The 24,946-nt window shown below is 42.5% G+C and overlaps 1 protein-coding gene across 1 annotated transcript; it reads left to right on the plus strand.

The window, feature by feature from the left end:
- Positions 1–646: 646 nt before the first annotated feature.
- On the plus strand, positions 647–23,011 carry KLHL8 (kelch like family member 8). Its single transcript, XM_030947928.1, is given in 11 exon segments — positions 647–710; positions 9,168–9,467; positions 12,389–12,937; positions 15,100–15,286; positions 15,986–16,129; positions 17,266–17,377; positions 19,007–19,143; positions 19,146–19,174; positions 19,681–19,840; positions 20,816–21,017; positions 21,418–23,011. Coding segments are annotated over 10 exon segments (1,842 nt in total). The 5' UTR covers positions 647–710; positions 9,168–9,269; the 3' UTR covers positions 21,542–23,011.
- Positions 23,012–24,946: the final 1,935 nt, after the last annotated feature.

Raw genomic sequence — 24,946 nt, forward strand, 5'->3', positions numbered from 1 at the left:
GGCCCTGCACAGGACATCACCAAGAGTCACACCCTGCGCCTTACAGCATTGTCCAAATGCTTCTTGGAAGTTTGTCGGGCTTGGTGCTGTGACCAGTTTTCTGGGGAGCCTGTTCCAGCGCCCAAACACCACGTGCGTGATTGAGCAACTATCCCTCAACCACCCCTTTTCCTCATATCCAACCTAAACCTCCCCCGACACAGCTTCAGGCTGTTTCCTCGGGTCTTGTCACTGGTCAGGAGAGTGAAGAGCTCAGTGCCTGCCCCCTCGCTCCCCTTCCCGAGGAAGCTGTAACTGCAATGGGGTCTCCCCTCAGTTTCCTCTTTTCCAGGCTGAACAGACCAAGTGACCTCAGCCACTCCTCACGGCTTCCCCTCAAGAAGGGGGTAGATTATTCCGGTGGAGATTGCACTAACTGGAGGGACAGGATCATGGTCTTTCTCAGGAGCTGCTCTGCCTGCTTCTGCTTCCCGCTGAAGAGCAACCCTTTTTTGCGCCAAGAACCGGGAAAGTCTATTTCCCACACACCCCATGGACCGAAAAGACACAGCAAACTTCCCCCGCGAATCTGAGGGGGCGGGAGCGCGGGAAGCGCCGCCAGGCTCCGCCCTTGCCCCACCCACCCCATCCCTCGACGCATGCGCACGGGGCGCCCCCTGGCGGGCGGCGGCTGCTCCGCCGGACCCGCCGCGGCGGCCGGGGCAGCGCAGGTGAGCGGGGCGGGCTCCGGGCGGGTACCGCGGGGCTCACCCCGGCTCTCACCTCACGCCTCCCCTTCCCCCGCACCCGGAGGGCTCCATCCCAGCCCACGCCCTTCCCCCGCCGTCCCACGCCCTCGTACCGCGCTCGTACCGCCATGGCGGCTCCCCCGCCCTTATGTAACGCGCCCCCTGCCCTCAGGTTCCTCTCAGTGGTCCCGGGAGCGGGCTCGGCGTGGCGGGCGGTGCCGTGGTCTCCCCCTCCTCGCAGCAGCGCCGAGGGCTCCGACCCCCGGGGCACCCCCGCTAGGGCGGGACGGCTCGGAGCCGGTCCCGGGAGGGCCGCGGGGCCGGCCCGGCTCCGTCCTCGCCCACGGGGATCGCCGCGATCGGAGCCGGGAGCTGGATCCAGCGCCGGTGTGGGGGGAATTAAGGTGGAATCGGTGCAAATGGTTACCAGGGCGGGACTGTGCTTAGAGAGCGCAGAGGCAGCACCGTGCCCGGGCTCGGCATCGGGGGGCTTGTGCTGCGTGGGCGTTCACAGAGAGAGCCCCTGCAGCCATACCGTCCGAGAAGGAGATAAATGTTAATTAAAAATTGACTGAGCCGGGGTTCCCCGCGTTTCAAGCTGCTCCATGTGGAGACCACAGCCAAAGGTACTGCCTTAGTCAGCTCACTATTGGCATTTTGTGAAGGATAAAGAGTAGTCACTTGGCTTAACCCTCAACAAGTATTTTTGTTAAAAAAAAAAAAAAAAACAGCAAGAAATTACCCATTGTTACTGGGGAGGGTCTCAGGAGTTCCTAGCTTCCCCTTCTCAAATAAATAAAAATTTAAGATGTCACAGCTCCCCCAGCTCTTGGAACTGCCTGCTTCTTGGCTTTTCTTCCTCCTTTGGTAGGTTCCCCTTTTCCATCTCCACTCAAGACAATTGCTTACTGGCCACTGGGAGGTGTATCTGTGTTTTCTACTTTGCTTTAGTCATTCCTGTAAAACCTACACTTGTTACAAAACTCAGAGAAACGTGGCTTTCTGCGATGTTTGCAAAGGCTTCTGCAGAGATAATCAAGAAACAAATCACGCTATGGAGAAGTACCACAACAAGTAAAATAGCTCATCAAGTGTTGTCAGATTAAAACCACAACAGACGTGTCTCATATGTCTTTGCTGGAAGTGGAGGTTAAGTTGCAAAAGGTTCAGCCACCTTCAAGCAATGTAGTCTGAGATTTTTGAGTTAGTTTGGGCTGAGTTCCCTGTAATCTGTGCAAACTCTTGTGCTGTGAAAGAAGTGTGACTGCATTATTACCTGGCAAGGTTGTGCATGGGGTTTCTGTGCAGTGTGCTCATAACCTCATTTATTTTTTTAATTGTTAGTGGAATGCCAGTAGCCTGGCATCCAGTTTTCTAGTTGGCTGTTTATTTGTAAAGGCAAATGTAATCAGTGTGGTCACACAAAGACAGGATCCTTGTGTAATGGCTGCCGGTAATTTGATGCAAGGCAGCGCAGCACCACATTAGCCAGTGCTTTAGTTCTTCCCCAGCATGTTTCACCAAACAGATTTTTGTAATAGTAATTTCCTACAATGGTTGCAGCATCTTGGGTTGCGAAGCCGCTTGTCTTGTATTACCTCTGCCACCTCTTGATTCCAGATTTGAAGGAGCCTTGCAGCTCTAGACAAAAGGAAGGTGATACTGCTTTGTGGTTTGAGCTGTTTATCTTGGGAATCTCAGCTCTAAGTGAGAGCATGTGATGATGGTTGGCAGCTAAGGCAGAGAGTCCTGGGAGGAAGGGACTGCTGTGTGCATGGGAAGTATTGTTTGGCTACATTTCTGGAATGCTCTAGTGGATGCCATGCCTTGATTTACATGTCTAGGATAAAGGTGAATCATTAAAACCAAAAATCACAGACAAAGACCCTCAATAGTTAAAGTTAGGAAGTGGTATGTTTATTACTCTGGGCAGGTGGCATGGGTGGGATCATCCCTGAAATGCGTGACTGCACCGCACAAGGAATTTTGCCTTCTGTTTATTTCCCAAAATAATACATGTGCATAACCCCAGCACCTCCCATCCCCACTTTGTATTAAAATGAGGTTATTAGTGCTTCATGTGTGTGCAGTTCTTCTCTTGAATTGGGTCGGTGGTCTCGAATTGGGTCAGTGGTCCCAAGGATGAAGTCCAGAAGGTCTTCATCAGGTCTCTGTGACCCTCTGGCATGATCCAAGGCCCCCTGCTTCATGATGGATTAACATAGAGTCCAGGTGCTGGGCATTTTTCTACTGGTTTCAATATGTTCCATAATGGTTTGCTTGCTCCACTTCCTTCTATAAATAAGCTCTAATATAACAATTAGCTTTGGCTTAAGCATCTAATAATCATTAACTTATCGTTAGTGTGTCTAACTTCAATATGAATTGGTTCTAACCCTCAGCTAAAATCTTAAATTTTTAAAATCATAATTCAAAGGAAGCTGCCAAATGACTTAGAAATAATTTTACTCTCTGTTAGTACTTCCTGGGAATGGCTGAACTAAATGCTGCTGTGGAGACTATTAAACTATTTTAATATGGTCTATCATAGTGCCTCTCCTTGGTAAAGGACTGTTTTGTGTTCTTGTGAATGTAGTAGGCTAGTTAAGTTTTGTATCTATCCATCAGCACTTCACTATGCTCCCATTGCACTGATTTTTAGTGGTTTTTATTTTGTGTTCTACTTTTTGGGCCTTCCCAAGTTTACATTGTGTGAATAATCTGTGCCTTAGTTACCCCTATATCTGCAAAGCAGAGTCCTGCTTTGCTGTTTGGTGACTTGTGAGCGATTTTGCTGGTTGTTTGGAAGTAAAAGTGAAACATAAAGAAATCATGGCATATGAGGGTTTTGTTTGTTTTTTATGAAGCAAAATTGAACAAAATTGTCAACCTGTCATTCTGTAAATCCCAGGAGACAGGTAGCCTTTCTGGTGTTTCATGGAAGCTGGGATTAAACCTCAGGAGAACTTCACTGAGCACTGAATCAAAGCGAGCTGTGAAGAAGCTGTCTCAAAACAGCATGAAGAGACTGGCAGGAAGAATTATTTCCAAAATGAAATTTTATCTGACTATGTTTTTCATGCTATACAAAACACCTTTTTTGTTGCATTTTTCCAAGGAAGGGCAGTACTCATTCACAGCTTGTGTGTCTGCAGCACTAATGGGATTTTCATTATACAAACTTATGAGAGATGCTGCTAGCTGTACCCATTTCACTGTTGCTGAGCTATCTGCGTGAAACAAAAGTAAAACAAAACAATAATGTCACTTTTGCTGGAAAGAGCCTTTGAAATGCTGAAAGGATTTAGAAACTGTAGATTAGTGTTGTCCAAGAAAGTTTTCTCTGTGTTTCTACAAAAGCAGTCCTGGTGGTTTTAAAGAAACTAAACCAGTTAGATGGGTGGTTTCTGACTTTTTTTTTCCTTTCTTTTAAATAACTTTCTGCTGAAAAGTGCAGTAGGCTTAGGGTTGTAATACAGTGTGTAATTTGAATATTCCCATGTTTTCCAGCCTTGTCTAATTTGACCTAATTAATGTGGGCATCTGAACAGTTTTGCATAATGTTTCCACACCGTCTTTAATAGAATTAAAGATGAGAGGGGAGAATGGGAGTGAACTGAGGATTTTCTACACTATTTTGTCTTATCAGCTTTTTCCCCCCATGTTCCTTCTCGATAGTGCAGCTGTAGCCAGACTGAGCAGTGAAACAGCTGCTGGCACAGTCCCTGCCAAAGCTGCTGCTTGTCTGCAGTTTGCACTGCAGTGTCTCCTGCCCTTCCCGCTTCTCTCCCTCCCTAAGGGGTCTTCCTTAGCTCTGCCAACTGTCCTCTCTCCAAGCGTTCAAGTTTTCTTAGCCCAACGCAAGACAACAACTCAAATTTCTCTGTTAGCTGGATTAAACTGGAGGAGATCTTGTTGCTGCCTCTGCTGTTCTGATTTTGTGGGCAGCAGTGAGAGCATTTCCTTACCCACAGAGACTCACCAGGCTCTGTGTTAGACAAGTTAGTTTTACACAGCCACATGTACAAAGGCAAATCTCTTGTTTCCTTCAATTAAAAGGCCTTTTTGGTTTTTGAGGGAGGCTCACCACCCTTCTTTGCACAGATCATGATGTGATTTTAGTTCATCTTGGGGGTAGGTAGTCAAAATTACATACAGGATACCTGGGGGAACTTCATCTGTATCTTTATTTCTCCTGCACTTCTGCCACCTTTTTTCCAGCTTCTGTACCACTGATCATAAGGACTGTTGGATTTACATGAATTTTAATACCTCTTATCTGAACACTGCCTAGTTTTTGTTACAGTGGCAGTCATGGTTTTGTTTGTTTTATATCACTGAAGTATCTTCCTCCCATGTGTCAGACAAAGAATAAGGATGATCCCTTCTTTCTGGGACACTGCCTCTCGAGGTGCTCCACAGGGGAAAGGAGGCCATGTACTCCAATGTCTAGATTGTGTGAGAAATAGCTACTCCCTTTTCCTAGTTTAGGAAGGTTTATTAAACCTTATCAAAAATACAACAAAAGACTGAAGAGAGAAGAAAGGTTACGATGCTGGGAGCACAAGATTTTCTCTGCCATGTGCTCAGCCCCCTCACAATGGAGGTTTCCCCTTTTTAACCCTTTAACCCCTCTTGAAGTTCTGTCAATCAACCCCTTCTTCACTGTCCAGTGGTGAAGATCTCTTCCTCAAATCCTGATTGAAGGTCAGATGTTGCCATAGTGACAAGCCAGCCCTCCCAGATGTCCCAAATCCAGCTGTCCCTTGATAACCACATGAGGGGGTAAAATATAACTATAAATCTACAAAACTTTTTTTAACCTGTACACATGATATTTGTCTATTACTTGTGAGAGTCAGTCATCACATTACTCATCTATCACAATTGGCTTGTCCACCAGGATTCCTGGGATTTAGTTTCATAATGGGGGAAAACAGAGTGATGTTATTCATGTCCTATCACTGCCTATTGTTTTAATTTCTTTTTGCTTCAAAATGGAGGTATTTTGTCTCTACTGGAGACAAGTACTCAATGTGACTTGAGAAATTTTACACTTCAGTTTAAGATTTAGCTAGAATGTCTGAATCAAAGTCATGTCACTTTCAGATGTTACTGAATTCAGATGTTATCTGAATTAGAGCAGTTGTAAGATAGCTTTTTGTGCTCTGACCTTCCATCCTTTCTTGCTTGTATAAGTTTGAGGAACAGCTAGGAAGCGATCCTCAGTCCCTTGCCTGAGGGCCAGCATTCAGACTTTGGGGTCTGGAACAGCTGTCCTCTTGAGAATAGCAGACATCATCAGTACTTCTAAATATTTAACTTGAACAAGGAAATTGCTAACTGGCTCTCAGCAAATGATGGCGAGCTGTAAAGATGTGTGGGATTTGCTTGTTTTGTTTGTTTTGTTTTTTTTTTTTTTTATTCAGACAGCTGCTTCTTCATGGAATGTGTCAGGTAGCTGTTTACAAGGATTGATAGATGATGTTATGAATGAGGCACTTCCTTTAGTTTCCTTAGAGTCAGTCACTTGCTGTGATGGTCACTTATGCCCTTAATGTCATCACAATATGTATACAGGCTGGAAGACTTAATTGTCAAGATGAAAAAGGGGACGTGGTTTTGAAGTTCTGAATGGCCATGGCAGTGTTTTGCTCTAGAAAGGAAAGGCTGTGTGTGTGTGTGTGTGTGTGTGTGTGTGGTATTCACCCAGGATGAAACTAACGTCAGGTAGTTGGATGTTATTGTTGAATTACTGTTGGTTTGGGGAGTAAATCTGTAAAAGCTCTTCTCTTAGTTTGTGGAGTTGAAATATACTAACCTTCATAAATTTGGTGTGATCTTCAGATTTTCAGAATTTAGTATCTTGAGTCAAATGCCACTAAAATTAATTTCTTTTTTGTTTGAAATCTGAGAACAGAGAAGGCTTGTGGCTAAAGATTTTCTTTAGCCAGTATTTTCTTGCAAATGAAATATGGCTACAGCTGGTACTTTCCATAGCAGATGATTTGTTTGAACACTCAAATTGTGAGCTTCTGTAATTAAGACCAGTGGAAGATTTGGAGATAGATGTCAAAAAAGATTTACATGACCTAGATGTATGACAGAAACAAGATGCTGAATTGGTGACTTGGGGGAAGAATAAAAATCTACCTGCCACCAAGTCTTATCAGAAAAAAGCTGCAGTATGTCAGTCGATTGCTGTCTGAATATTTCTGAAGGTTATATTACACATGTTAATTTTTAACATGTTGCAGAAACTTCTCTTTACCTGAGGAACAGTAACTGACTTGTTCTCATGTTCCCATGCACATATTTGATATCATAATACGGGGCACTCTCTCATAGATGTGATTTTCTTCTCTATGGCTGTGTGCCTGAGTAATGCCATTGGTTTCCTCTAGGGTAATTTCTAGTTTCTTCCCCTATGATATCAAGTGGGTACTTAGTATGTATCAAATATATAAATCCAAGTATGCACTGAATTTCTTTTCTTACAGGCAAGAGCTCAGAGCATCTCCAAGACTTTTTTTTGCTATGAGCATGAGATATGGATGAAGAGCATTGCTTAAAATCAGTTATGTCTGGCTTTTGTACTATTGCTTAGTTCATTTGTAGCATAAAAAATTCGCCCCAACAGCACTGATTTTTTTCTTAAGACTCATGGATTTTATGTTGGTGTTTACAGTGGCATATCCAGAATAGGTAAAATGTACACATCAGCCTTTTTTACCTTGAGACACAGAACCGGTGAAAAAAGTCTGTGTGCAGCTGCAGTTAAAGCAGGAAGATAAATGTAGCATATGTGTCAGATGGAAAAACCTTATGACTTGGGAGCTGTGAACTCTAATTTAGCAGTCAGTGGCAGTTCTGTCTAAAAGCAGTGTCTTTAGTCGCTATAGCAATGGTTGGATGTGAGCAAGCAGGGAGTGGGGAAGCGAAAGTGTCCATCAAAGACCAAAATAAGTATGAGTTCCCTACAAGTGTTGGCTAGAGGTGCTGTATTTTACCTACATTATAATGTTGAATGAATAATGATGCCTTTCAGCATCTCTATAGAGCATCTCAACGTCAGTCTTTTCCCTCTTGTTTGTTCATGTTAATTTTTATAACCTCAAGAGATTGTGTCTGAAGCTCTGTGTCAGCTTCAGATCTCAGTGCTGTAGTGACCTCTGAAGGACATTTTAAACATGAGTACCAGTCATGGAGAATTAGTTTGAGAACCAAAATATCACAATGAGCTAGAAAAATACCTTAGTAATTTGTCAAATCTGGTATAATGAAGCTAAGTTTTCAGCAGAAAAAGTATTCATTGCTATAAAATATGTAACCCATGACCAATAATATCTTTGAGCTAATTTTTAGTTTTGGAAGAAGTAAGATCTTTCTCTTATATAACTTTTAAAGGAAGAATACTTGCCTCACTTAAAGCACCACAGGCAAATATTGCATGTTTGATCTCACTTGAACCTGCCTGGCCCAGTGCAGCCACCAGCTCTGTCACCACACAGGATGTTGCTTGCAGCAACCCTGTGACCTACAGCAAGAACAAGTATGGTTGCCTCAGGTCACTTCCTGCTCTTTCTCCAGTACTGATGCATGAAGAGCTATAAATTTAGTAAGAGACATGGACACTCCCAAAATCTCACAAAGGAAAATCACTTCTGCTCCCAGACATGTGACTTAAATTTTTATTGCAGAAGAATTTTTTGTTCTTTTGGCCAGTCACTTCCTCCAACAGCAGAGTCCATGAGAAGAAATCCCTGAATTATAGCAGTCAACTCTTAGCATAGAATGAAGAATGAATGCATCATAAATTAACTAGGAAGCCATGAAACCAAAGGTGATCAGTGTAAGAGGAACATGCTTCTCAGTATACTCTGGAGTACCTTCCAGCACTTAAAGGTGGCTTATGAAAGACAGGGAGAGTTACTTTTTACTCAGGCAGGTGGTCATAGGACAAATGGGAGCAGTTCCAATTTGTTCCAAAAGAGGAGAGATTTCGATTGGACGTTAGGAAGAAGTTCTTTGCTGTGAGGGTGGTGAGACACTGGAACATGTTTTCCAAAGACGCTGCAGATACCCCATCCCTGAAGTGTTCAAGGCCAGGGTAGATGAGTCTCTGAGCAACCTGGTCTAATGGAAGGTTGGAACTGTATAATCTTTTAAGTTCCTTTCCAACCCAAACAATTGTATGATTCTGTGGTGCATATTTACCTTTTTTTTCATGTCTTTATCAAGAAGTGTGGACAACAAGTTCATAAATAATGGCTTTTCCTAAAGGTGCCTACATAGGATTCTTAGCTGTGGGTCTGTTTTTTGGTCCCTTCACCTCTAACCTTCCCCAAGATCATAGGTATTATTATAATGTAATTGAAGTGTTGCGTACTAGCATTACCTGATGTCTTGTTTTCTTTTTTTGTGTGTGTTTTTAAACAGGATGATGAACAGAACTGAATTTTAGGACCTAACTCCTGATGAGCTGGACTTTACCTTGGCAGGAGTTTTTGAAGACAGATGCAGTGAGAGAAGCAACAGCCAATGGCTTCAGAATCCATGGTCCCTGAGCAGGCAAAACAACATCTGATAAAGGGAAAAAGGCGGCAGCAGCAGCAAACTCAGCCTTCCATCAGTGATGAGGATGTCTTCGTGTTTGAGGCAAATGAGGCTTGGAAGGATTTTCACAGCTCTCTTCTTCACTTCTTTGAAGCTGGAGAGCTCTGTGATGTTACGCTGAAGGTGATACTTGCCACATATCCGTTGCATGTATCAGTCTGAAGATTCAGCTGCAGATAAGTGTGTTGGGAGTTGGTTGTGAATATTGGCAAGGGTGTGGAAACCACAGAATACCTCTTGGATCTGAGACATCTCTAGAGATGCTAGGGTTTTTTTCCTTATTTAGGAAGTTTACAGCTGAAATGAAAACACCTAAAATATTGACGATTTGAGAGTGGAAGTACAGGACTTTGAGCTTATCCAACTTGCCTTCTCAGAAGTTCCCACAGTTGGTCACTAATTACTGTGCAGTTCCAGCTACTTGTAGCCTCTTTTTTCTCAATATACTTTCATCCCCAATTTTACCTCCATGTCTGCCTTTTGTGTTGTTTTGCTAGATTCTTCTCAACAAACAGGATTTCTGGAACAAATCTAACTTCCATCATTCTTCAGAGAAAGAAGGAAAAGAAACCCAGATGGTTGTGTTCTACAGCTGATCAAAGAATAAAGAAAGGGAGGGATGAAGCGAATGTTATGATTCTTGCATAGCATTGTTTTAAGGCATTATTTTTAACACAGCTGTATATTGCTTATATCTTGATTACAATAAACTTGTATTTAGCATGCACAGAAGTGGGTGCCAGCACCTTTGAATATTAAGTATTGCTTAGCTAAACAACTTACTAGTTCAATATAATTATTTAAGGAATAGCGGTGAAGCACAGTTCCTAAACGAAGAGCAAATGACAGATGCCTTTAGGAGAAGTTGTTAGCCTGCTACTTACTGTTAGATATGAACAGGGATAATCTTTGACAGATGCATGTCCCTGGTGTTACCAACCCTCCTCATCCCTTTTCTTGTTGACCTCATTCTTACCTCCCTTCCTTTCCACCTACCATTGCAAAAAAAAAAGGCAGAAAGTCTTATTTTATAAGTATAGTTCAATGTATATTCCTGCTATGGAAACTTGCCTTGGAAAAAACACTTTACTGGGGCTGCAGTTTAACTTCCCCTAAGTTAGGCTTGTATTAATGTTCACCTGTATGATCTATGTGGAGCTATTTTGGTAACTTAAGAATGTTAGATGACATGGCTTGGCTTCCAGTGAAGGCTGGAGCAACCTGTGGACATACATCTTACTGTATGGCTTCCTAAATGAGGGATTTTCAAGTAACTGCAAACCATGTACTTGAATTAGAATTTTCAGAGGGGCTCCATTTTTCTTCCCGTAATGCTCAGGTCTCACTCATGTTGTAAGAATAATCAGATCTCTACTGAACTTTCTGCTTTTGTATGTGACCTGAGTTAGTGAGCAATTCTAGCGTTGCTTTTCTCAGACCAATTATTGTTTTAACTGCTGCTCTTAAAATATGATAGTTAGTAACTGGAGGGGAACTCTGATTTCAAGACAGCAAGAACATGCTATATAAGATCTCCCTGCCCGTGGCAGGGTGTAGAATGAGACAACCTTTAAGGTCTTTTCCAACCCAAACCATTCTGTAATTTAAAATCAAGCAGATTTGGGTAACATAGTAAAGCCACTTAATTCAAAAGAAAGGTTTAGAGAGTGGGATGATGGGCAGAATTAAAGTGTCTGAAGGTAAGAATGGCCTGAGAGCTTTCCCTGGTACAGCAGACCACTAGTAGTATTGATCTTTCTGTATCAATATGGTACTTAGGTGGAGTGCTGATGGTGTAACAATGATAAGCTGTGGGAGCACACAGGAAGACTCCCTCTGCTCTGAAAGTTAAATTCTGGAATTTCACCTACTCTCCTGCTGCTATCATATGAACAGTCTTAGAAGGCTGTTAGAAGGTGAAGAGTGGCAGATGAATACCATCTGCTTTTCTCCTGGTGGTTTGCTTTTTGTTCATTTGGTAGGTCTGAATTGTTCTTTCTGGGGTGATCTCACACTGAGGAATCCATCTTTTCCTCTTTTAATCTGCATACTCTTTCTTGTGTGTTTGCTTTCTGTAGTCAGCTCACTGCTCACCAGGTAGGTTACACTTGTGTTGATCATACTCTTTAAAAAGGTAAAAGCAAGTGAGTATTGAATCACAGCTAGAAAAAAACCAAAATATCCTTTATAATTTAGTATCTTTTCTCAAATGCACAACAGCTCTCTGTAACACCTTCATCTGAAAGTGAACATGTAATTTGAGTCTGTCAGGGAAACTGGTTGCTTATGTCAGCCAGCTATCCCTTTATGTTAGTGCAGAGTGACAAAGGCTGTATAGAGCACTCCTGGAACATGTATAAGAAGTAGATTGTTCATTTATTTTCAATACTTAGATTCTTTTTTAATGTAGTGGAATTATAGAATTTTGTACACAAACAGCTTATTTTACATTTTCTGATCAGAATTTTGAGAAACACCTTTTCTTTATGGGGAGTACACTGTCTTTTGTGGGTAAACATTCTAAAAATATTGAAGTGATTGGTAACTTTTAATAACCACTGAAATAGCTGTTATTCCTGTGTTTTTACATGAATTTCCTTCTATAAACATCAGTTCTTCAACAGTAGTTGAAGTCCAGAAATCTAAATTAAGTAGTCTTAAAATGTCCCTTTCTAATTTGCCCCCCTTAAAGTCTCTGAGTACATATAAAATAAGTGTCTAGCAGTCTCCTCTTGTCTTCAGGATGCATCTGGAATATTTCTAAGGATATTTCATAAGGCTTTTGAAGAAAGGCAAGTTCAGTGCATCGCTGCTATTGCTTACCTGTGTTACAGCTTTGCTCTACTCTCATGGCCAAGCTACAGCTTAGAATTTCTTGGGATACTTGGATGTAATGTCAGAAATACAGCACAAATTGTGTTAATTTGAGTGGACAAAATACATGGAGTCCAAAATTCTTATTTCAGTTTCACTGTTCCTGCTTTCACAGCCAAAACTGACGTTCCAGTAAAACATTGAGGGTTTTTTGTTCTTTTCTCTTTCAGGTTGGTTCAAAGCTAATCTCCTGCCACAAACTGGTGCTAGCTTGCGTTATCCCGTACTTCCGAGCCATGTTTCTTTCGGAAATGGCTGAAGCCAAGCAGAAGCTGATTGAGATCAGGGACTTTGACGGCGATGCCATCGAGGACCTGGTGAAGTTCGCGTACTCCTCGCGGCTCACGCTGACGGTGGATAACGTGCAGCCCCTCCTCTACGCCGCCTGCATCCTGCAGGTAGAACTGGTGGCAAAGGCCTGCTGTGAGTACATGAAGCTGCACTTCCACCCCTCCAACTGCCTAGCAGTCAGGGCGTTTGCCGAGAGCCACAACCGTGTCGACCTGATGAACATGGCTGATCAGTTTGCTTGTGAACATTTCACAGAAGTGATGGAGTGCGAGGACTTTGTGAGTGTGTCACCACAGCACCTCCATAAACTCCTGTCCTCCAGTGACCTGAATATTGAAAATGAAAAGCAAGTTTACAATGCTGCTATCAAGTGGCTGCTGGCCAATCCACAGCATCATGCTACATGGCTGGATGAGATCCTTGCACAGGTAGGGCAGACCGAGGCACTAAGTCCCTGTCTCATCACTGATTTAGTTGTGTAATCACCTTTTTGTACTTGGTTAGATCTCAAGGTGAAAAATGTTCTTGGGTTTTGGTGCTTCAACCGGTATTCAGGGTTGGGAGTTGACAGTGGAAGCGAGTTCTTGAATACTGGGGAGAAGGATATTCTCCTGTTTCTGTAGAGAGAAGAGTACTCAGTTTATGCTCATGGCTGGGAGGTGGGGAACCAACAAAAAGCTACATCTGTGGTTGAGCAGAAATGTTTTATATTGACACAAAACAGAGAGAATATAAATCCATCACTTCACTTGGCTTGCCACTCCTACAGCCTGATATGCTCTCTGTCCTTGCTGTTATGTATTTGTACTTAAGAAAGGAGGCAAAGCTGTTGGGTTTTCTTACATGGCTAGGAAAGGAAACTTTCCTAGAGAGATGCATAACATCAAGTCGTGTCACAGTATTTGAGACAGATGTGGAGAGCCTGTACTGGGAAGAATTTGCGCACCATGTGCTGCAAAACATTCCATGTGTCTTAGCAGGTAGGATTGGCTGGGCAGTTTTAGTTGTCACTGAATGCTAACTTGATTATTTTTCATTTGGCTGAATTGATAATATTGGCATTATGTAAGTAAGGAGAGGTCCACTGAGATGCTGCTGTCATTGTCTTCATGAATAATTTTTCACATTTCCTAGGAAAAGATCATAATGGTCTATTAGCTGTCTTCCAAAAACCTTTAGTTTCATCTAGACTAGCCTGAGGTTTTTGGTACAAAAACCCCTTCTTTATTATGCTGTACTTAAACTTACAGGCAATATAATTAAAGATTTTTTTTAAGAAATTTATATTTATTGCCCAGTTATGCTAGCAGATGAGATTAACAGTTGTATTCTGTTGATGGAAACCAGAGACTAGATTCAAGCAAAGAAAAAGTAAACCCCTTCTTGTAAATATGGGCTGTTTGCCAGAGCATATGGAGACCTTGGTTGACTTGGACATTACTGCTAGCAGAAGACATGCCTGGGCTTCTAGACAATGATTATCTATGTCATATTCAGCCTTATGGGTTTCACTGTTATAATGAGGTTCTGAATTTAACAGCCTGGAGTTCTTACCATGTCACTAACCTTAGGAGCCTGTCAGTGGGGCTACAGTGGTGCTTTAAAGGAGCCTCAAATAAGCTGGGCCAAAATAAAGGAAAAAGTGGGATGGAAAGCAAGGAGGTGAGGAAGAACAGGTAGAGACACATGCTTGCTTCAAGACAAAGATGCTTGTCAGTGCTGTAGCAGCCCCATCCTGCTGCTCTGAGAAGTGCTGGAGGTACTGGACTTCTGCACCATTGCTGTTGAGCCTACTGAGAACTGCTTGACAGTGTTGACTCCAAACCTTAGGAAGTCAGGTGGAGATTTGCTTCAGTTCCCCCCACTAACATCTGTCCCATCTTTGCCTCTGATTGTACTTTGTATTCTGCATTGTTTGTCTTAAAAAGAAGGATGAAAGGTTTGCTAAAATAAATGTCAGGAAGGATTTAGAGCAGGAAACAGTTACTACTTTTTTAAAGTAATATTTATTACTCTCAATTATTACTCTCTCAATATTTATTACTTTTTTTTAAGCTTGAAGTCTGGCAAGTCTGCCTTAAAGGAAGGTGTTACTGCACTAGCAACACCTCCTCTATAGACACTTAGTTCATGGTGACTAAGTGTTTCCTTTTTGACTTGCCACCCAAAGAAAATGAGCCATTTTCCAATGAACAAGCCCTCTTATACTGGCATAGCAGTGAGCTGAAGATTCATACCCAACAGCAGACTAATCTGACAAAGCCCTGATAAAGCTGCAGGTGCTGCCTGCATCACACTGGGCAGGTGCAGGTGCAGCATGGGCAGCAGCTCGTCTCTTTCCTCAGCACAGCCTGGGCCAAGGGACACTTGTCCACTGTGGCTGAAATGCAAATGGTTGTAGCAAACATTATCACCAAAAAGAACTGTTCATATCACTGTTGTCTGGAACAACTCTGAGAGCTGCTCTCCTTATTGAGAAGCATGGGGCCGCCGACTGGCTCCGGAGTTGCCGGCTGCTGCGTGTGCAGCACTGCATGGTGACACTCAGCAGTTCAGCCATTTTCTCCAACTGTGTTCATTTTTATGTCAGGTACGGCTGCCTCTCTTGCCCATTTGTTTCCTTATGGGTGTTGTGGCAAAGGAAGAGATTGTCAAGCAGAATCTAAAATGTAGGGATTTGCTGGATGAAGCAAGGAACTACCACCTTCACCTGAGCAGCAGGGCAGTGCCTGACTTTGAGTACTCCATTCGCACAACACCAAGGAAGCAGACTGCTGGTAATTAAATGTGTGTCTGGTTACCCAGTAGGGAGTGGTGTGGAGAAAAAGCAGCACATTTGTGCAGGTGTCTTGATATCAAAGCAGGTTTACCTTGATATCGAGGGTTGTTAATGACTTAATGCAAAATTGGGAAAGCCATTATGTACCTCTCTGGTATTTCAGTGATGTGCTGCATTTTCCTAGCAGAACTTTAGCAGTCATTTTCTTTCTTTAAAGCATTAATAATTTATCTGGATTAGCTCTATCTTTATTAAAGCTGGAGCTGTTATGTATGTTATGACCAGGCAATCTGTTCAAAGCTGTACTGAAAACAGTGGACAGTTATCTTTTGGTGTTGCAAGTTGAGCTAACTTCTTTGACTAACCTACACCAAAAGTGGGTGATGAATATTGACTGCAGATCATAATTTCTATATCATTATATTTAACAAACAATGGATTTATCTCCTTAAGCCAAACCACAAAAAGCATATTTAAAATAGGCATTGTTTTTACAAGAGCATAGATAGCTAATTGCCGTAGCAGTATGTCAAGCAAAGGCCAAAATCCAGTACCCAATTATGAAGGGCAATGACTGTGCTCCTTGAAGTGAAGTACAGCTTCCCCCAAACTACATAATTTTCAGTTTGCTCTGCTATACAACTGTTTTTGCCCATCCTCCTGCTAGTTCTCTGTAAACCTGTTTTGTGTTTTCCAGGTGTGCTGTTCTGTGTTGGTGGCAGAGGTGGATCAGGTGACCCCTTCCGCAGCATTGAGTGTTACTCCATCAGTAAGAACAGCTGGTTCTTCGGCCCTGAAATGAACAGCAGGAGGAGGCATGTGGGTGTGATATCTGTGGGAGGTCAGTAATCCTATTCAAGCAACCCCAGGCAAAAGGGACTTGTTTGCTCCTTTTGCAGAGTTGGTACTTTCACTAGCTGTACAAGAAGCAAACTAATTGCTTAATTGTTGGATAGTCTTCAGTTTAGTAAAGCTTCTCCCCCTTTGAAAGAATGTTTGGTCCAGAGCCAATCTGAGACTGTGCTTATGGAAAAAACATTATTGCAAACTGACAGAGTTGGGCTCTTTGTACTTGGGAAGAGACCTTATTGTGGCCTTTCTGTACTTAACAGCCTTTTTAGTGGGGCCTGTTGTAACAGGACAAGAGGTAATAGTTTTAAACTAAGAGAGCGTAGATTTAAACTAGATATCAAGCAGAAGTTTTTTACAGTGAGGTTGGTGAAAACCTGGAACAGGTTGCCCCGAGAGGTGGTAAATGTCCCATCTCTGGAAGTGCTCAAGGTCAGACTGGATAGTGCTATAAGCAGTCTGAAAATGAAAATGTCCCTGCTCATTGCAGAGGGGCTGGACTAAGTGACCTTTAAAGGTTCCTCCCAGCCCAACTGAACTGTATACAGCTTCTGGCCTTAAATAGGTGATTTTTTAAAATCCATTTATAGAGAAATTGCCTTACACAGCCGTCACCCAGAATTTGCTAGTACTCATACTAGCTCCCTTCCTACTTAAATCCATCCTGGAAAGTTCCTAAGACCATAACTCTTCCAAGAGCAGACCTAGCTTCATTTTTGGGTCTCCATCTTTTGAAAACAGATCTGTGCAGTCCAGAGCAGCTTAGCACCAATAATGCAGCTTTCTCTTGTACTTAGCAGCCCCTCTGTTTCTGCAGCAGAGCAGAGATAATTTTTCTTCATATAAAATCTGGAGAGACTGGTACATGTGTCCAAATTGATTTGACCTGCAGTACTTAAATTATGGGAAGGTTTTTTGTTTACATCATCTCAAGCTTTGTATAAAAGTTCTCATTGGAATAGATTCGTGGTTATAAATATAGCATATAAAACTCTGATACTGAAAACATTTTTTAAAACTTTAACCTTTATTTGATCTCTTTGTCTCCACATAGGCAGGGATGTTATATAAATGAACACTGAAATGTTGCCAAGCAATCTCTGTTTTAAAAGATGTCTGTGTATGCAGGTAAAGTCTACGCAGTAGGTGGACATGATGGAAATGAACACTTAGGAAGCATGGAAGTATTTGATCCTCTCACAAACAAGTGGATGATGAAGGCATCAATGAACACAAAGAGGTATATGTGTCCCACACTCCAAGTCCTAGTCTGTGGTATACCATTTCTTGCTGATGCTGAAAAACCTCCTGTCTGTCCTGCTTTTTTTTAGTGTTTCCAAACTGTTCTGTTTCTAGGAATTTCTTCCCCCTATTTCAGAGCTTTATGCTATGAATGTATCACCCTTCTGTTCTTTTTTTGGAGGAGCTGGCTTCTGGACCAGGGACATCTACTCCAGCTGTGCTTACATTCTGGTATCCAGGGCCTTTCTGCTGTGCTCTGGAACAGATTCTGCAGTTCAACTTGGAACTGATGAACTGGTTCTGTGCAGTTTTTGCTCTGTTTAGGAGTGAGTGAGATAACCGCCAGCGTAACATGAGAAGTGAAATACTTCATAGTGAAAATGAAAAAAGTTAAATACTACAGCAGGAAAAAATAGCTGCCTATGTTTTCCACACAAAAGGCCAGAAACACGCAATCTGAAAGTCAGATTGAGGACTTTGTTTGCCTTGACATTTAAGTTTCTTATAAGGAGTTACTGGACTCACAGATCTGTATTTTTTTTTCTGCTGTTATTTAAATCAATGTCCCTAATTCTGCATTCCGTTGTGTTGTTTGTTGTTTTTCAAAGCATCACGTGCAAGTAGGAGTGAAATAATAAGTATGCCTTAAGTCTGAAAGCTATTTGTAGCTGTGACCTAGTTAAAGTAGAAGACCCAGACTCCTAGAAGTGGCTTGCTCTACTTCCATCCTGCCTCCACGCCAGGGCATAATCTCAGCAACAATCAGCCATAGATTTCTGTGACATTTATTACTGAGTACCCAGGTAAATGAAAGGGCTGCTTGGCTACCTCCCAGCTCCACTCCTCCCATTCATGCAGGTCTTGGAATACTTAGTGGAGAAAAATGCCACCATGAAGTGGTGTCTGTGTTACCTGCTGAGGCAAAAGGTAAGGCCAGGATATTACCACAGTGTTGATTCTGTAGAAAGATTGTGCCTCCCTTGCTCCTGCCTCAGCATCTCTGAACCTTCCCTCTTTAATGAGACAACAATGTTGTCAGTAACATGATAGTTCATCTCACTTGGTGGTTAAACCAGAAACTTAATGCTTTTATTCTAGACCTACTTTCAATTTTATAATACTGATTGTACTCTAATATTAGTAGATTTATTAGAAACAAATCTGACAACCATTTTAACACTCAATTAAAAAACACCAGAACGGAAGAAACCACAATTAAATCTTGCTAGAGTTCAGCTATTTAATATCCAGCACAGGTTTGCCTTTTAATGTGTATTAGTATCACCTCCAATCATTCTCAAATGGTAGCAGCCAGCTCTAGCAATGAAGTTAAACCCAGAAGGTTTTGGTTCATCTTCAGATTTAATAAAATAGAGAAATCATATCTAAGACATTGTCATGTACCCAAATATGTGAGCAGAGGACTTGGCCTTAGAGTTGACATTCAGTGAAAAGGACACATGTGCAGTGGGCCAGCAACATGGTTTTCTGTAAACGTCACTTTAAAAATTTACATTACTCTTTTCCCCTAGTTTGAAAGAGGTGCCATTCATGTACCATAGCACTTGCTGTGTGGCTCCCTCTGGTTAAGGACTTGCACTGAGGTGTTGCTGCTATGGTTTCCTAGGAGAGGCATCGCCCTGGCGTCCCTGGGCGGCCCCATTTATGCCATTGGGGGCTTGGATGACAACACGTGCTTCAGTGACGTGGAGCGCTATGACATCGACTCAGATCGCTGGAGCACCGTGGCTTCCATGAACACTCCCGGGGAGGCGTTGGCTCCGTAGCCCTGGTGGTGAGTCACTGCTGGGGAGCCCAGCTGCTTTTCAAAGCTGCATTCACATGGCAGAACACAAGGTCTGAAACAAAATGCAGCTGGTGGGTCTGAGCACTTCTAGTCATCAAAATCCTGTGCAAAAAGTGAGGATACTTCAGATAATACTCAGCAAATTGAACTGTTTCAACAGTATTTGAGGTACTGGGAGGAGTACTGTCCTAATGATGTGGATAGTGCTTCCTATCTCACTCAGCTGACTGGATTGTCATGGTCATTATGTTTAAAGGTACCAAATGCATGCTCTACTTTAATCCCCCTATGCTCTGAAAAATAGCTGCAACACTGCAACACTGTTGCACTTCTTTCATTAGAAGAGATAGAATTTATGTTAGATAATTAAACCTGTTGTTGGAATTCTTAAATGAAATGGATATACCGCATTTTCATATAATTTTAACACTGCTTATGAAAAGCTGAGTAAAGGCAACTACATCACAAATAATCTTTATACAACTGTTTTCCAGAACCATGTTTATGCCGTGGGTGGCAATGATGGTGTAGCATCTCTTTCCAGTGTGGAGAAATATGATCCCCACTTGGATAAGTGGATAGAAGTAAAAGAGATGGGTCAGCGAAGGGCTGGGAACGGTGTCAGTGAGCTCCACGGCTGCCTGTATGTTGTGGGTGAGTAAGGATGTGGCATTTTGTAGTGCTGCTGCTGCTGCCAAGTGCTTGGCTTTGGAAGAGGCTGTTGTTGCTAGAGGAACCGGGAACAGATAGAGCTGACCTGTACTTGGTGTTCTTGGGCAGCAGAAGAATGCAAGCACAACCAGGTCATGCTTAAACGAAGGTACATTAGCAAGGAAATGAAGAGCAGCTCCTGACCCACATTTTAGAGAGCTGATCTGTTCAGGACAATACGTCTTTATTAGAAAATCCTCTCAAGACTCACTATTCTTGAGTTTTCTTTTAGGAAACAATTCTTAAGTTCACGTGCTTTCAAACATAACTCCAGTTGTGTTCTGAGTGTAGACAACAATAGCTTTTTTTGCACTTACTCCACAGCTTCTTGTCTTGTGTGCTAGCTTGTATTTACCTGCTTTCCTGAGAGAGGAAGATGCCAAGTAGGTGTGCCACAGTGATAGTTTAAAAAGCTCTGACTCGTGTACTATTGTAAGTGCTTAAATAGAATTTGAACAAAATGCTCCTCTGATAGGTTCCCCAGCAAGAGGAAAAATCGCTTAGTCTTATATGAAATTTTTTTCCCCTACTCAAATATTTGTCAATGCTGTAATTTGAGAACACTGCTAGAGTGTGTTTTGCATAAAGTAAAATAAGTTTGAGACCATCCTTTTACTGGTGTTAGGTTTCTTTCTCTTCCAATTGGGAAGCTGTTCATTGTAAATATGATGAATTCAGAGGGAAAAATAATAAAATTAGAATCCTTGCAACTTGAGTAGAGGGAAGTTATTGCTCAGGTGATGCTTGAGCAGTGAGAAGAGGGTGAGGTGTTGGATTAATTTTTAGGAGCTTGTAAGGTTCTGGTAAGGAGAGTGCTGGACAGGACCCCCAAATGCTGAGAATGACCTGAAAATGCCAGTCTTGGATATTCCCTGCACCAGGAGTGCCAAAAGCTGACCCTGTGATGGTTGTTTGCAGGTGGGTTTGATGACAACTCGCCCCTGAGCTCGGTGGAGCGGTTTGACCCACGCTGTAACAAATGGGAATACGTGGCAGAGCTCACAACTCCAAGGGGTGGTGTTGGCATAGCAACACTGATGGGAAAAATTTTTGCTGTTGGAGGTCATAATGGCAACGTGTACCTGAATACAGTGGAAGCATTTGATCCCATAGTGAACAGGTAATTTCAAATGTTTTGTTTGTCCTAATAAGACAAGGAAATCTGCCTGTGTAAAAACATAGCGGCATAGAAGCAGTGTGCAGGAGGAGCCTAGCTGTTGTTTCCTGGTAATAATGGAGTCATATCCATGGCTATCAATGCAGGACTGCTGCTGATATCACTAGGGCAGTCTTGTAAATACTTAAGCACCTCCTCCTCTGCTCCTCTGTAGTCCTTGTTGTCGCCCTTTCATTCAGTAACAGTCTATATTCTTCTACTTGTTTCAGTCTGATTTTGCACTAAATGGGGTGCGTTTTTGTGCAGAGTGAAGAGCTAGGCAGTGTAATAGAATTTCAGGCACAGAAAACACTTTCAGGTTGCTCAGAAAGAGCAGGAACTTATTTTTCTTTTTCTCCTGTAGATGGGAACTCGTGGGCTCAGTGTCACACTGCAGGGCAGGGGCGGGCGTGGCCGTGTGCTCCTGTCTCAGCAGCCAGATCCGGGATGTGGGCCAAGGATCCAGCAACGTTGTGGATTGCATGTGAGCTCTGCCGCCTCCTCCAAATTCCAAAGGAATGCTACAAGGGAGGCACCACAGAGTTTCTAAACACTGTGCTTTGTATGGTAGGTTAAGGAATAAATCCAGTACATTTTCTTTGTGAAAATGCTATTTTCTGCAACTGTAAAGCTTTTGGTGGCTTTCTATCAATAGTGATACAGAAATGCCTGTGAAAACATGGAATAAAAGTGTGACCCACAAGAAGAAACCTGCCATCTGAACTGCAGTCATCCCATTTTTTGAGAAGCTACAATTTCAAAATAATTTGAGGCAGCTGTTGCAAGGACTCAATATTGAACTGTAAATCAGGCATGTGGTAAGGAGAGCAGCAGCAGCTACTGCTGCTGAGCTTCCCCCAGCAGCCCTGCTACATGTTCTCTGGAGGACTCGAGTGCCATTTCATTTGACTTATTTTCTGGAATGGAGTCTTAAATGTTTCCCAATTGTACGAGAGCTTTGTAACAGAAGGTGTCTCTAGTTTTAGAGGTAACGACATCTCTGATGTACCCTGAGATAATTGAGGCAGAGAAGTTCACTGCTTATCTCCAAAGGGAATGCTGGAAGCATGGAAATTGCAGGGATTCTGTCTGAAAACCGTCTTTTAAAGTACTTTCTCAAGCTAATAAACTTGTTAAAAAGCTGGAAGATTCTTGACCTGAGTCTAGCCACTGGAATACTGCCATTATCTAGTCTTCCATGGAATTTGTAGTTATTACTCCCTTTCCAAAGGAGAGTTTCTGTTGAGAGGTCCTGAAGTAACCAGTATAATTTGTCCTATTTTGAGATGATAGTGTGTAAAAATGTAGGCATCAGTGGTGTTTTGAATCACCATTTTTATAGAAAATAGAAATGCATAATAAAATTTGTGGTATTCTGTAAAACTACTTAAGTGCAACACTGGAAGACTCGACTGATTTCAGTATCCGGTAGCAACTCTGGTAACATTTTTGAGTTACTTGCTCTTTTAAGGGAGCAGATAAATAACCTCAAAACTTTAAATGAATCAAAGAGAGTCAGCAAGAAAGATAATTGGGAATAAACCAGTACTTCCATCAAAAATTGAGATAGCAATATAGCAGCCCTGCATACAAAGATGTCTTGTTACACCATTACAAACCCTGAATCCCAAGTGAAGTCCTGCAGGAAAGACTGCAGATTCCTGTTCCTGCATCACCTTGAACAGACCGACAACTGACAATCCTTTGTGACCAAAGTTTCACAATTACCAGGTTGTTCCAAATGCCCAGGGAGAGCAGCAAACTTCTCTGTATTCAGGACCTGGAAGAAGCAGGACAGCCAGAGTGAGGAGGCACAGTTGTGTGTTTCTGCTAAGTTACCATCATTTGGCTTTCCTGCCGAAAATGGCTTTGCACTTTGGTGTACTTTTTGCACCCAGAGACAAAGGGAATGGTACTGTAAATAATGAAATAATGCAATAAAACATTTTTACTTCAAAGCACCTCATTTGTTGTATGTCTGGAGCATACTGGTGCTGAGAAACATTACAGCATTGAGTATTTTTTGGTTTCTGCAGTGAATATTTTTCAACAGGAAGCTTCTGTTAGCAGAGAGAATCCTGCATTACCGCCATGGGCTGCACCACCCTGCTGCCCTCCTCACAAGGATGTGGTTACCCTTGTGGCTCTGGACCTGACTGACGTGTGAAAAGGAGGGATAAAAGTTCCCTCTCTGGGACCAAATGGATGTCCTAGCTAACACAAACCCTGAGTTTACCAAATGACCCTGACTGTGTGTAGTGGTCTTGCATGGGGGCGCTCACAGAAGTGATGTAAAGAGAAAGCTGATACACCTCTGTGAACACTCATGTGAAAAAATGAAAAATCATGGGAAATCTCTTTCTTTTCTGGTTGAAAAGAGGTAACAGTGGCTGGGCCAGGCAGCCCCTGCTGCCGGCCAGGCCCCCTTCTACACCAAACCCACTATGCTGTGAAAGCAGGTAGCCTGGCAGTGCAGGCTGCCAGCTGATGCATTTCTCTTCTTGGTAGGAAAGTGCAGCACCCGTGGGTGCAGCCTGTGGGTGACACATGTGTGTGAACCACACTGAGCACATCACCTGCCAGGCACCAAAGGGAGAAGCAGCAGGGAAATCAGGTAACAGCAAAAGCTCTGGGATTCTCTGCCATGTGGGAAGAGCTGGAAGTCACATGGTACTAGCTCTGAACAGGATCCTAAAACAGGCATCTCATTTGTATTTCAATGTACACCCCCGCCCCAACACTCTTGTTCAGGGCTCTGGAGGTGTATCCCTAAGGACTGGCAAGAAAACTGCAAAGCAGGTTTATAAGGAACAGCCTGTTGCCAGAACAGTGGTGTCCCACATTGTTAATCTTGGATGGCACCACAGCTAAATACATTTTGTACAGAACTTGTTTTAGAATCGCTATTGCTGGAAATGTGCTAATGACAACAAAGTATAACAAGAAATAAAAATACAGGATTACTGTGGTGACAAGCTGCAGTGACCTACCTGCACATAAAGCTGTTGTGATTTGACACCTGTCCTGGCAAGGGGACCGTGATGACAAAAGAATATCCCCTCTATTCCATGCTGAGGGACAGAGCAGCCACACAGTGGTAGAAGGCCCCACACCTTATTTGTTTATGTTCAAAGAGGATTGTGGTCCATGTGGTTATACTATCCCAGCTTCAAATGCTATTTAATACTCCTCTTTCCCTATGGAATTTCATTCCTAATAGAGCCATTCGGACAGCAAAACTCTTTGCATTTGGCATCCTGCTAAAATGCTCATCTAAGAACAGAAAGTTTTATAAGGCAAAGCATATGATACTTGTATTTTTAAAAATATAAACCAAATACATGTGTCCACTTCTATCAGAAAGACTGCAGACTTCCCTCCTGTTTGAACACCGGCTGTGTGACAGTGGTCACAGGGTCTGAGGATGAGGGAAGAGATGAGGATCTGACTCCATGTTTCAGAAGGCTTGATATATAATTTTATATATATTATATTAAAACTATACTAAAAGAATAGAAGAAAGGATTTCATCAGAAGGCTAGCTAGGAATAGCAAAAGAAAAAATGAATAACAAAGGCTTGTTCACAGCTGACTGTGATTGGCCATTAATTAGAAACAACCACATGAGACCAATCACAGATCCACCTGTCGCGTTCCACAGCAGCAGATAATCATTGTTTACCTTTTGTTCCTGAGGCCTCTCAACTTCTCAGGAGGAAAAATCCTAAGGAAAGGATTTTTCAGAAAATATCATAGCTACATTTCACCCTTTTTATTCTAATCAAATTAAAAAGAAAAGTGTTTGTAATTTCATCTGCTGTCCCATGCAGAGGAAAGAACAAACACTTACCCACTGGTTTCCAGAGGACATGAGCTACCAGATCTTTTCTATG

The sequence above is a fragment of the Camarhynchus parvulus genome, chromosome 4 (genome assembly GCF_901933205.1).
Source record: "Camarhynchus parvulus chromosome 4, STF_HiC, whole genome shotgun sequence".
Lineage (NCBI taxonomy): Eukaryota > Metazoa > Chordata > Aves > Passeriformes > Thraupidae > Camarhynchus > Camarhynchus parvulus.